The sequence below is a fragment of the Acanthisitta chloris genome, unplaced genomic scaffold (assembly GCF_000695815.1).
Source record: "Acanthisitta chloris isolate BGI_N310 unplaced genomic scaffold, ASM69581v1 scaffold16606, whole genome shotgun sequence".
Lineage (NCBI taxonomy): Eukaryota > Metazoa > Chordata > Aves > Passeriformes > Acanthisittidae > Acanthisitta > Acanthisitta chloris.
This window is the reverse complement of record NW_008677763.1, coordinates 42,918-55,508: the sequence shown is the minus strand read 5'-3', so window position 1 is coordinate 55,508 and position 12,591 is coordinate 42,918. Positions and strand designations below refer to the sequence as shown.

Below are 12,591 nucleotides of genomic sequence, written 5' to 3'. Positions count from 1 at the left end.
GTCTCCATTCACCAATGGTTCAGGGTAGCTGTGATGATACACAAACCACTTCCCTGTGTCCAGGGACTATCCTCGATCCCATGCTCAGTCCATTGCTACCCATCCCTCAGATATGGCCTTGCCATCCAAGACACCTGATGCAGCGAGAAAAGAATCACAGAATCCAAGAATGGTTTGAGTTGGATGAGATCTTAAAGATCACCTAGTTCCAGCCCACCCACCATGGGCAGGGATGACACCCACTAGATCAGGTTGCTCAGGAACCCATCCAAATTGGCCTTGAAGACTCCCAGGAATGGGACATCCACAACTTCTCTGGGCAGCTTGCTCCAGTGCCTCACTGTGATCTCAGAAAATAGTTTCTTCCTAACATCTGATCTAAATCTCTCCTTTTTTTAGTTTAAAACTGTTCCCCCCTGTCCTATCTGCTTTGGGGATATCAGTGACTCACACTCACAGAGCAGGGAAATGCCCCTTGAAACATTTCCAATGAAAAATCACTTCAGGAGAAAATAATGGTGCTGTAACCCACTTGGATCACTGAGTGGTGACCAGTAACTTGGATACTGTGATTCAGAGTCCTGATGGTGATGTCGCATTAACCCTGACCAATATTGTCAGTGTGCAGGGAGACCCAGACCTTCTCCAGCATAGGAGCACATCTGAAGATCCTAAAGGGTCATAGCTTGTCAGCAGGGAGGAAGCAGAGGAGACTTGTTTGATCGTCTTAAAATGTAAAGTAAAAGTAAATGTAAAAATGTAAAAAAGTAAAATAAAATAACGTTAAAAAAGTAAAATAAAAGTCAAGACCATCACTATCAACAGTGCTTCTTCCTGGCCTTTGAGCTGATCTGCATCTGGAGTTGGATTTTGAGTAAGAGAAGAAATTTGAAAGTCAGTCTGGAATGCAGAGAAACACAGAGAACCAGTGCAAGCAGAGGCTAGGAAGGGGATCATTTCCACCAGCAGCTGTGGTGGGCAGCAGGAGGGATGGGAGCATCTGGTGCTGCACTAATCCAGAACCCACAGGCAGATCTATCCCCCATGGGCTAAGATTTAGTGACCATTCATCACCATGAGCAAGAAGTGCTAAGAAATTTTTACTGGTCTTCTCACCACAGCTGTGGGAGCACAGATCTTCCTGACGGATAATGAAATGCAGTGTCTTCCAGCAATGTTGCTGCTTTGAGGGGAAAACCTGTGCATGCACAAAGCAGGTTCTGTACAAAGCTGCTCTGTTCAACCATCATGTTCAAGAGAGAGAGGTGCAACTCTAGAACAAGCCCTGCAGCAGTTTCACACAGGTGATGGTCTTGTCCAATGCAGCCCTGAGTCATACGGGCAGGCATACATGTACAGAAACTTGTAGCATCTACAGCTGCATATTTGTGGGTAAAAGTGTAGGCATATAAACACACATGTATTCAGAATTAGGTGGATAACAAATAAGCCGAAATGAATCTATGCAAAATGGAAAAAAACCCCATATTTTACAGAGATATATGCACCCAAAGCTGGCGTGCACAGATGTGCAGCATTTTAAGCCTCTCCAAGATTTTACTTGCAACTGCCAGGGGACTTACTGGTTTATACTCAAGGCAATACTAAAACTTATGGACTAGGATGACTAATCTTTCTTTATATAAGACTGCTTGGTGCTCTCTGTATATGAAAACTACATATATCAGACTTTGCATAAACACACAAAACTGATCATCATCCTATTAATAAATGGCATATCATAAAAAACTCCTTCAGTTTTCATTACTGCTTTACTGAAAAGTCACAAAAATTTGAATTCATTCTCCATCAGGCTGATTGCAAAATGAAAAGAAAGAAAAGGTTTAGTCTTGCAGTTCAAAGAGGCATTTAAGGTTTAACCAGCACAGTGCAGCTTTGCTGGTGCACTGGAAGGAAAGCTGACTTTACCTCTTTGACTCTGAACTTTCACATTGTGATTACATGGTTCCTTATTCATGGAAATAACATCATAACCATAGAACATATGATAATTAATCCTCATTTATAGTGTTAAGTAAGCAATTTGAAATGCTTTTTCTGCTGTGGTTTTCCATGGTCTGACTAATTCTTTTTTCTGACATAAGCATGCACGTAGCTTCAGTCACACTTCTTCCCTAAACCTCACAACTACCAGGCACAAACGTATTTCCTATGTTTGATGATTCTGACATGACTCATACTGCTAAGGACTCTTCAATCAATTAAACATTTGCAAGATTATAATATCAGACCAAGCATCACCATGAGCCTGGCTCTGATGAAATCAAGGCAGGACTTGGGGAGGACTCTTATACCACTGGTTATCTCTTTTTATATCACCATGGTTCTCTGTTGGGTTAGGACAACATCCAGCAGGATGATTTAAACTGCAGCAGGAACCTCAGAAGCCTTTACCAAGAGAAGGGTGTTAGCAGATGCTATAGACTTGCTTCTATTTCAAGCTCTAAAGCCGCCAAGACTAACAATAACATGCAAAGCCAAAGGCACTGCTAAGCACTGAAGAGTCAGTGTCCAGATTTCCAAAGTCAGTGAAGTGACTATCTCCATAGACAGAGCAATGTGAGATCTGTAGTGCTTATGTGATTCAGGCAGAACTTATTTTAATCACAACGGTTTTGATGTGGGTTGGAGAAACCACACAGGTGTGGATAGAAGGACCACTGAAGCCAAACAACCTGCTCATGAGACCCCACAGCCTGCTGCCTCCTGCTTCCCCAGCCCATGCCCTCCTGCACCTCCCTGGCTGCCCCTTCTTAGCCCTGCCTGTAGTTCTCTCAGGGCTTTTGGGTTCCTCCACCACTTCTGCTAGGCAGAGGTACAGCACCTGGGTGATTGTATTCTGGATTGCTTAATTTGTTGGCCAAATCCAGGAGATTCATAAAGAAATCATACAAGCTGCTAATTGTATAGTGAGGATTTTCTGCAATCTGATTGTCTCTAATTCTGAGGAAATTGATTTACTGAAGTTAGTGACAAAGAAAACAAAGTTCTGATCATATCTGCTTTTGGGAAGCCCTTAAGATTTCAGTGACACCAATGATAAATCACTAGCATTAAACATTCATCGCCATAGCTGCTTGTCAAAACTGGCTTTAGACAGCTGCATATTGTATGAATAAAAGGCAAATAAAAGACCCAAGTTGGTTAGATGCAGTTCTGAGCCAGTCCCTGTTTTCTTTTAATTAAAAACCTTAGGATGCATATCATGTATATACACATGTATGGACAACTGTGTACATACACACGTTACAACACATCACGCACAGTCTCAGATGAGACTCCTTAACTGTGAGACAGCATAGGGACAAAGCCATCCTCTTCCCAAAAACCAAAACCTCTTTTGTGGCTGAACAATGGAGCCCTAACCTACCAGTAACTGAGCAACTGCCCATGTCCTTCAGGCACAGTACAACAAACTCTACCACTGCTGTTTGTTTAGTATTAGACAAGTAAGAATAACAGATCTGAGACTGAATTTGCAAGTCAAATTTTTCAACTCCCTCTGGAGAAAAGGAACAGCAGACTGACTGAAACTGTGGCTTTATTGATGCTCTTTATGTTTTTATTTTTAATCTTGATGCTGCTAAATAATTTTCACTTCTCTAAATGAGATCATGAAATCTTCAATAAGCCTAAATTTAAACTGTTGATTAATTTAGAATTATTTGCTGTTAGTGATGGGCTGTGAGAACCCCTTAGTGGGGTTGCTACGTCAACCTTACTACCAGGGAGACTGGGACTATCCCCCAGATAGACTTGATGCAACTGCTTCCAGAAAAAGTAAGTTTGGCTTTTGAAGTGGAACAGTTTGGGTCAAGTTTGAGTTACATTGAAACATTTTATTTGGCAGAAACTGTGAACAGCAAAAGAAGCCAGAACTTCACCCCTCTCCAATGGCAGCTAAGAGTGACCATGGGCTGAAGAAGGGTGGTTTCCTGCTCCCAGGTATAATTATTCACATGAACACTAGTTAAAATGAGAGAGCAATAACAGGTCTGATGCTGCATGACCTCTGCACACAGTTGTGGTCTCCCTCATTTCATATGGATTTGGACATAACAAGGACAGCACTTTAGGGGATTAAATTGAATAGGCAACCTCCAGCTCTACCTCCACCTTAGGTACTGGCACTAATAGAGAGACTTGAAGTTAAAACCCAAACATTTTTAACACAGCAGCTGCATTTTGGAGATCTTAACTGGTAGGTTTTTCAAGATCATAGATGAGTGGAAAGATGAAGATGAAATGACTCACCATCACCGTCTGCTGAGGTACAACCACTTTCCCCAAAAGTGGTGTGAAGAAACATGGCGAAAATGCTCAGCACTGTACTGGGCTGTGTCATTCTGAGCACGCTGCATGTGTGCAGTGCATGTATGTGTGAAACCCGCGCCTGCCGCCTTTATACCCGCCCGCTGAGCAAACCCATTGCCTGACAGAGAGACCTCAGGCGAAGGGAAACGTAAACATGCCCACGCAGAGGATGGCTGGTGGCAGAGGGCAGGAAACCAGCACGAAGATAATTGCTGAGCTTTTACTTTGAAACAGCCTTCCCACTTCAAAACTAAGGACCTTCTGTATCAGGTCCATGGACTCATTGGAGCAAACCTGGTAAAGTCCAGTGGGGCTGGAGCACATTTCATGGATGGTGCTCCTGATTTGGCAAGTGTGGTTTGTGCTGCTGGTTTTCATGAAAGCATAGTTTACTCGTTGTATCCACTTTCTTCTCAAGAGAGGTGCACTGGTCCACTAGGTATGAGTGCTTTTGTTTGTTCTTTAACTATTGGCATCAAAAACATCACGGGCAGTAGGTCAAGGGAGGGGATTTTTTGCTCTTGTGAGACACCACCTGGAGAATTGCATTCAGCTCTGGGGTCCCCAACATAAGAAGGATATAGACATGCTGCAGCAAGTCCAGAGGAGAGCCATTAAGATGATAAGACCACTGGAACACCTCTTCTGTGCCTGGAGAAGAGAAGGCTCCAGGGAGACTTTATTGTGGCCTTTCAATATATAAAAGATGCTTATAAGAAAGATGGAGAGAAATTAATTACCAGGACTTGTAGAGACAGGACAGGGGGCAACAGATTTAAACTAAAAAGGAATAGATTTAGATTAAACATAGAGAAGAAATTCCATACTGTGAGGGTGGTGAGACACTGGCACAGGTTGCCCAGAGAAGTTGAGGTTGCCCCATTCCTGGAAGTGTTCAAGGCCAGGTCAAATGGGGCTTTGAGTAATGTGGTCTAGTGGAAGGTGTCCCTGCCCATGTCTGGGGGGTTGAAACTAGGTATTCTCCGAAGGTCCCTTTCACCCAAACCCTTCTGTGTGATACTGTGAAGTCCTGCGTAAGGCAATGCTGACCCAGAAAAGCTGTGATTTATAAGACTAATCCTGCAAAACCTGCCTCCTAAGAACAAAGTGCCACATCTCACATTTTTTCAGGCTTTGGACAAAACACAGTCAGAAAGTGAAAGATAAAGAGGTGTTAAATATTTCCTTTGCACACTTTCTGTGGCTGTATACACCAACGCACACTAGAGCATAAAGCAGGGCCGTGCACAGAGCTGACTGATGTGGCTAACTACAAGTGAGCTGAAGAACTGAAACAGAAGAGCAAACTCTGGCACAGACCTGGCTGCACCAAAAAAAGCTTTAGGTTGGAGGCATAAAGGAAACTGAGGGCAAAGTTGGTAACAATGCACGAGCGAACAGAAAAATGATGACACTATAAGAAGGAGGCTCAACATGCAAGCCACATCAGCTCTTTCATTTGCAAGGAAATAATTTTACATGTTCACCAAAGTGGTGAAAGCTCAGGCATCATGTCTAGAAAAGTGTTCTTCCTGCCAGGACATCAAGGACTATCCTGCAGTGTCACTTGCTCCCCTGAGCAGGGGGCAGTGGGTAGTCAAGGTGTTGTTTCTGGGCTCCCCTGCACTGTGTTAATGGGAAGGAATGGCCTCCTTTCCACAAGAGTTCATGGGTATCTCCAATATCTGTGTCAAGGCCCTCCTTGTGATAGGATCCTGGGGCTCCCCACCAAAGCATTCCCTGAGGGTGCACTAAGCCTAGGTAGATACAGAAGGGTGGGTTTTGATTCACTGGCCAGTGCCTAGGCATTTACAGCCTATACTGCTATGTCAGAGCTTTTCATGCTTTGCTGCTCGCTGGCCAGTGAAGAGCATGATTCATCTTATCCTAATATTGACATTCAAAAGACAAAATACAAAACTCAAAATACATTTATTTCTCTCCACTGAATTCAAAAAGAGCCCAAGGTGAGGCAGAGGTAGATATCTGCTTGGCTGACCTTTACAATATCTCCAACCCATGAACAGGATAGGGACCTGCCAGGCCACAGTGATGACCCACACAAAGCAGAGCAGGAGCTGGACATGGTGAGGGGGCCATGGAGCCACTGAAGATGGCACCACCATGGCCTGACTGACCCTCATGCAAGAGCTTGACTTCACTTACAGAATAACTTGTGCCACAGTCAAATTCACTTTATCCCTTCAAGAAATAGCCTCCTTCTGAGTCAGCTGGTGGGACTTTAGCAGTACTTTGTTCTCATCTCTCTCTCCTGAGTTTTCTGTGTTTGGCCCAAGCTCATTGCAGCCAAACTTCATTTGGTGAGACTGGGTTCTGGTGTCTTCACATCCTTAAGGGCCATCCCTTTCTTGCTTTTTAAAAGTTTAGTTAAGAATTTCAGCACCTGGCATAATAATCTTCAATGTCATATTAGTCTAGAATTCCTCAGGCTAATTTCTACCTCATTTTCAGCCAGAAATGTTGTTATAGTAGGGTTGTCCTGTACAAATTGATCGTTATCCAGAAATGTCACCTTTGCACTTTAAATTTGTCTTGTTTATAATTGACAGGGCTATCACTTTGATCTTTTTTTTTTTTTCATTTTTTCCTGTTTCAGTTGGAGCAAACTAAAAGAACAAGTCTTTTCAGACATAATATTTTTGTTTAACCTGAACAATCTTATTATCAGAACTATGCTGCTCAGGGGATTTCCATGTTGTCATGGCTGCATTTTGTCTGGGTGGGGAAATGAGGGACCACAATGAAAAGAAAAAACCCCTAGTATAGAGAAATACCCTGAAGTAAAAGTACATTTTGTTTTACTTCTGTGTCTCTGCTTCAGAGACTGTTTGATTTCTAAGAGATATTTGAGTCCATTCGTCTCACCTTGTTGCCTTTCTCTTACGCCCAGAGGATAGGAAATCAAATCTATGTGAGTCTAAATCTTTGGACAGCTGGAGAGTTAGTACCTAGGAGAGACTAAAAGAAAGCTGGATTACTTCTCATTTGCAATAAATTTACACTGCTTCTGCCTCCTAGTTCAAAGTTCCACAAAAAACAACAAGAAAAAAACCAGCCCACAACAAAAAAACCCCTCCAGTTTAAACAAGTAAGTTTTGAAGATCTAGCAAAAATGAGCCTGTACTTCAACTGATGTGCAAGTTCTCTTTGGGTCTGAATGCTCTGGAGCTTCTGAGTCACCCTAGACACCCTTACATATTTAACCATCAGTAAAGTCCAGTTTACAACCCCTGTGACTGTGAAAAGCAGTTTTTTCAGTGTCCTGTGGGGCACAAATGTATGCAATCCATGCAATGCATCAGGTTCTCAGCAATTCCCACTGAGTGCTCCACATCGTCCAGTGCCTTCTTGGATTACCACTTTTGTTGCAGCTATTCACAATGGCTAACCAGGCAAGTCATCTATATGTTAGCATTTCTTTTTGCCCCTTATACTGTTTGTTCACTTGTTTTTTATTCTCCTGAGAATGCATAAGTATTTTTTAGTCTGATTTTATTCAAAAAAATGCAAAAGGCTTCTGCACATATGCTTAATTTAAGTCTGCTAACAGTATCATTTTAGAAAGCCGAAGTTAGTAGATCCCTTCCTTCTACCATCAACAATTTTCAAATGTTCCAGTTCAGCAAGATCCCAGAGCATCTGTGGGAGACAAGTGGAGGAGGTCCTCCAGACACATCGCAATATGCAGCACTGGAGATGAGTCATGTAAACTCCGATGGCTGAAGAAGACAGACATTCTTGTGTTTGAGGAGCTCAGATAAACAAGGGTAAACCCAGAGTCCAACCTGGGATTGGGAGGGAACTTTTCTCCTGTTGATCATAGCTGGCAGGAGCTGTTTGGCTTCTTGACCCTCTCTAAGACATGGGGTTCCTCTGTTCCCTGGGCTATTAATAAATTGTCTTGTTATATCAAAGAATGAGGGTGCTTGTCCCTCTGACTGACTTGCCATGATCTGCTCTGCACTGCTGCCCAAGGACATAGAAAGTTGGAGAAGACAAAGGTACAAATTCCCTTCCCCGTAAGGGCCATAAGAGGTGATTCTAGAGGGCTTTTAAACACTGATCTAGGTCCACTCCCTTCAATACAGTATTTCATTTGTGCACAAATTTAATGTGCTTCTGAATCTCATTAAATTATAGCTTCAATAAAAGAACATCCTAAACCGCCTTCAAAACAATGTGCCATAGGATGTTTCTTCAGATTATTGCCAGAAAGAAAAATGGGGAGTCATGCAACTCTGAAACAGAATTATGCAATTCAATTAACTCTTGAAATTGAGATGTTAATACCCCTATATATAAGTTACAGATTGGTGCCTAAGACTAAAAAATGTAGGTTTTACCATGTTTATTACCTTCTATTGTTGTTAGCCATGTGTTTGGTAAAGTTAAGGCAAGTAATAAACCAGAATCTCATTAGAACATGTATTAGGTAAATGCTCAAACAGACTACACAGTAAGATTTAATTTTTTTTTAGCCAGATATGCTGGGAAGCAGAAATCTTCCAGCCAGCTTCACATGTCAGGAGGAAGACTTCCATATTAAAAAAAAAAAAAAAAAAGGATTCAGAATTTTCTTGTCGTACTTTTTTTGGTCCTTCCTGACATTTCTTACTCTAACCTGCTTCAAAAACTTTGTTCCAAGTATCTGCTCCCTGGTGGAAGCATCTCTTGACAGCTCCTCAGCTGAAAGTCTGCAGGTTAGCCTCAGGCTGCTCTAAGAAGTGTTTTGCTGACTCAAGAGCAGGACCATGTGGGAGTCAGTGTTGCTTAAGGCAGCATAGCCACGGACAACATAACTTAAAGCCTTGGGTGGAGAGTGAGCGAGCACAAGGGTACACACTGCTGTGAACTGCCTAAGAAACCAGTTTTGGTAAGAAAGTTGGTAATATTGAAAACCTGAGATTAAATGGATTTAATCTGCAAGACATTGTTTCTCCCATATCACCAAATTACTTTGGTCTGCAGAGTATGAGAGCAATGCAGGGTGAAAGATACATAATTTGTCACCACATTGTCCTGAAGAATGGAGACATGGTTGACATAGAGAAGAAATTTTTGACTGTTTTTATAACCTGTCTTGTCTTTGTTTTTGAGGTTTTGACACTTAAAATTGCTTTGAACTTCCTCTCCTAGGTCTCATAAATTGGCACCATTTTAACAAGGAGACCTGTTACTCTGAGGGAAAAAGGTAACTTAGAAAAACTTTGCTGATTGAAATGTAAAGCAGGAGGGGACTGATGTGCACTTTGTCAGGCAATCAAATGTTATGAGATCAGACTACAAAACAACAAGACACGCTTAAAAAGGTGATTCCCCCTAACCCCCCCCAGTAACAAATACATCAACAGCAGTTACAAGAATAGTCATACTAATAGTTCTGGGCTTCTTTTATATACTTGCTAGTTTCTAAGTCTTTAGGGTACTCAGGATAACATTTTCAGCCAGCCTCTACAGCAACCAGAGTGAAAGCATAAAGAAATGAAAGCTTACATTGTCTTCACATTATTTGTTCTAGGTCTTAGTGGAACACAGAAACTACTGCAAGACATATTACTCACTTTTGAGATCTGGCAGGAGGGCACCTGTCATAATATCATTGTACTTGCTCAAATACATTTTTCAGACATTATACGGGGCCAAAACACTGTCACTTTCATGACAATGAAGCACTTTGTGAATGTATTTTAATTCTGTAATATACTCCATTCTGACCCCTGCAACTTTTAAATTAAGTGTTTGGATTTTCATTCTTTTTAATGAATTAGTTTTTAGAATTTCCTTTAGTTAAAAAATCTGAATAACTAAAAACTGATTTGGTTTAATCTGAATACATTTTTAAAGAATCTGTCCATGACAGCTGTGGTTGCTTTTGTATATTTAATAGCCATAGTGTTCTTGCATGCAGGAAATAAAGAAATAGAGGCCAAGGGAATGTAAGAAGCTCAGTTCCAATGTATGACTACTCCATGACTCAAACTTGAAATCTTTTGTAAGCCCCAGATGAAAAACAAGTGTAGATCTCAGCTAACAGGACAAAGGGAAGGAGCAAACTAGATACAACATGATGACATGTCCCTGTAGAACAGAACAGATGGACAGAGAACATGTTGAGGAAGCTGAGGTTGGTGGCATGTGTGAAAGAGCATGAGGAACCTGAAATAGAGTTTGTAATGTTTATGTTTAATGTGCTGTGGATGTGTAGTTTCACCACCACCAGGTAAGGGGAAGGGAGGGAGAGAGGGAGGGAAGGAGGGACAATGTTCACACAGTGAGGGTGGCAGCATCCCTTTACTTCTCCTTTTCAATCCCACTTAGGCAGGCACATGATCCACATCTGCCTGGGCACAGTCCAGTATGCAATATTCGTGGTAATATCTCCTGCGGTTATGAAGTTGGACAACACTGGAAACTGAAACTTCAGAGGAAAAGCCAATATTGAGTGCATGTGGTGTGGTAAAGCCAGGGTGCTTATGGGCCCAGGGAAGCTGGGGATAGGTGGGATGGGAAGAACCATGGCTGCTGTGCTGAGTGCCCTGCCAAGGGACTGACCCTGCCAATGTTTGTCCCCTTATGCCATTCCCATGAGTTTTGTGCAGCAGTTCTTGAATGCCAGTTCCCCTGGGTCCCCATCCCTGCTCACAGAGAGCCTTCAGGGAGAGGCAAGTCCCCCAGGGGCAGGCTTTGAGAAGGATAATGGATTTTTCAACCAAGGTGTGTGCTGTTTAGGTGGGTATGAAGTGGACTTGGGTAGCAACTTGGGTGGATCAGGCTGCTGAAGGCAATCTTGAATATCAGCATAGATTCCCTTTGATATGTGCTGAAATGTGCAAGAAGAAGCAGTCTTCCCATGGCTTAGTGAGTGCAACGAAGAGCACTTACCATGCTGGCTGTTGGCCACAGGGATAACACAATTTATTGGTTAAATTTACCATGCTTGAATGTAACTTCATTGGTAAGGCTGAACTCACTACAATATTAAGATTATTTTTCTACAAAACATTTAGAATGCTTAAGCAAATGAGGTCTAGATAAACATTGAATAACAAAGGTCACACAGGAGATTAATAATTTTCATGCTTTTACATTTAAATTTAGTTTAAAACCTCTTTCCTGGCAAAAAAAAAAATCTACTTAAAAGTAGAGGAACTGAGAAAAACAGACAAGAAAAAAGAAGTTGCAACTGAAAATAGGTATTGTAAACAGATACTACCAAAGAGAACAAAAAGATATATATTTCATGTAATTTGATTTGGCCCAAATTTTGTGCACTGAGATGTTTATATGTTCAAAATTAATTGCATCAATGTTATACCAATTATATAGGAGGAATGTTTGAGATATCATTAGACTGATGCCTGTAAGCCACAGGAAAATATATGTGATCAACCTGAAAGATTATCCTCCTTTTAGAATATGAATGTGAGGGTGGGGAAATCTCTATAACAGGGAAAAATAATTGTACATTTTCTCTGCACTCGTTATGCTAGATTAATGATGAGAAAAAGAAATATGTGGATAAGGCATTGATTGCAGAGGGACATATGTGAGCTGTGACAGGACCCTGAAGAGTATCGAGCTGGCCTGAAAGGGTTAGCAAGATACAAGACAGGCACATTCCTGAAAGGGGATGGCTTGAGAACAAGCTGACCTTTCTCTCTGGGCCCCTTCAGAGATAAGTGGTGAGAAACATTGGCTGCTCTCTAAGTTTACCTCCCTAGCTGCTCTCACTCCTAATTTACCTCTCCAGCTGCAACAGGAGCAATTAGCTAAAATAAGGAGCATGGTCAAAAGGCCATGGTCCAAGAGATAAAACACCTAGGCCCTTTCATGAGAAAAAGTGTTGTCAACATGTTTTCAACCTAAGGATCCTGGAAAAACAGGATGCTGCTTGTGTATATAACGAATATGTCTGCACAATAAACTTCGCTACATGCCACCAGAGCTGTAGTCCGTCTGCTTCCTCAAGGCGTCCTTGCGAGCTGGACTCCGTCAGGACCCCAGCTGGCAGGGCTGGCATACAGATCCATCACTGTCTTGTCATTACAGTGAGCATCTGAAAACCACCTAGAGATGGTTTCACATTGGGAAATGCAGAAACACCATTAGATATCAATTACCGTCCAGTGTAACACAGGACTCATTTTCAAGCTTGCTCTCAGCCCAGCTACCAGCAACAGGCTCCACTCTTCCCTCTGCCCTTTAGAAAGCTTCTTTCTTTTAGTATCTGAAAGC

The 12,591-nt window shown here is 42.0% G+C and overlaps 1 protein-coding gene across 1 annotated transcript in view; it reads right to left on the bottom strand.

The window, feature by feature from the left end:
* IL7R (interleukin 7 receptor) overlaps nucleotides 1-4,380 on the bottom strand; it is a 14,586-nt gene extending 10,206 nt beyond the window's left edge. The window contains exon 1 of the mRNA XM_009076645.1: nucleotides 4,276-4,380. Within this exon, the coding sequence (XP_009074893.1) occupies nucleotides 4,276-4,366 (91 nt within the window). The 5' untranslated portion in view covers nucleotides 4,367-4,380. The remainder of the gene's footprint in view (nucleotides 1-4,275) is intronic.
* Nucleotides 4,381-12,591: the final 8,211 nt, after the last annotated feature.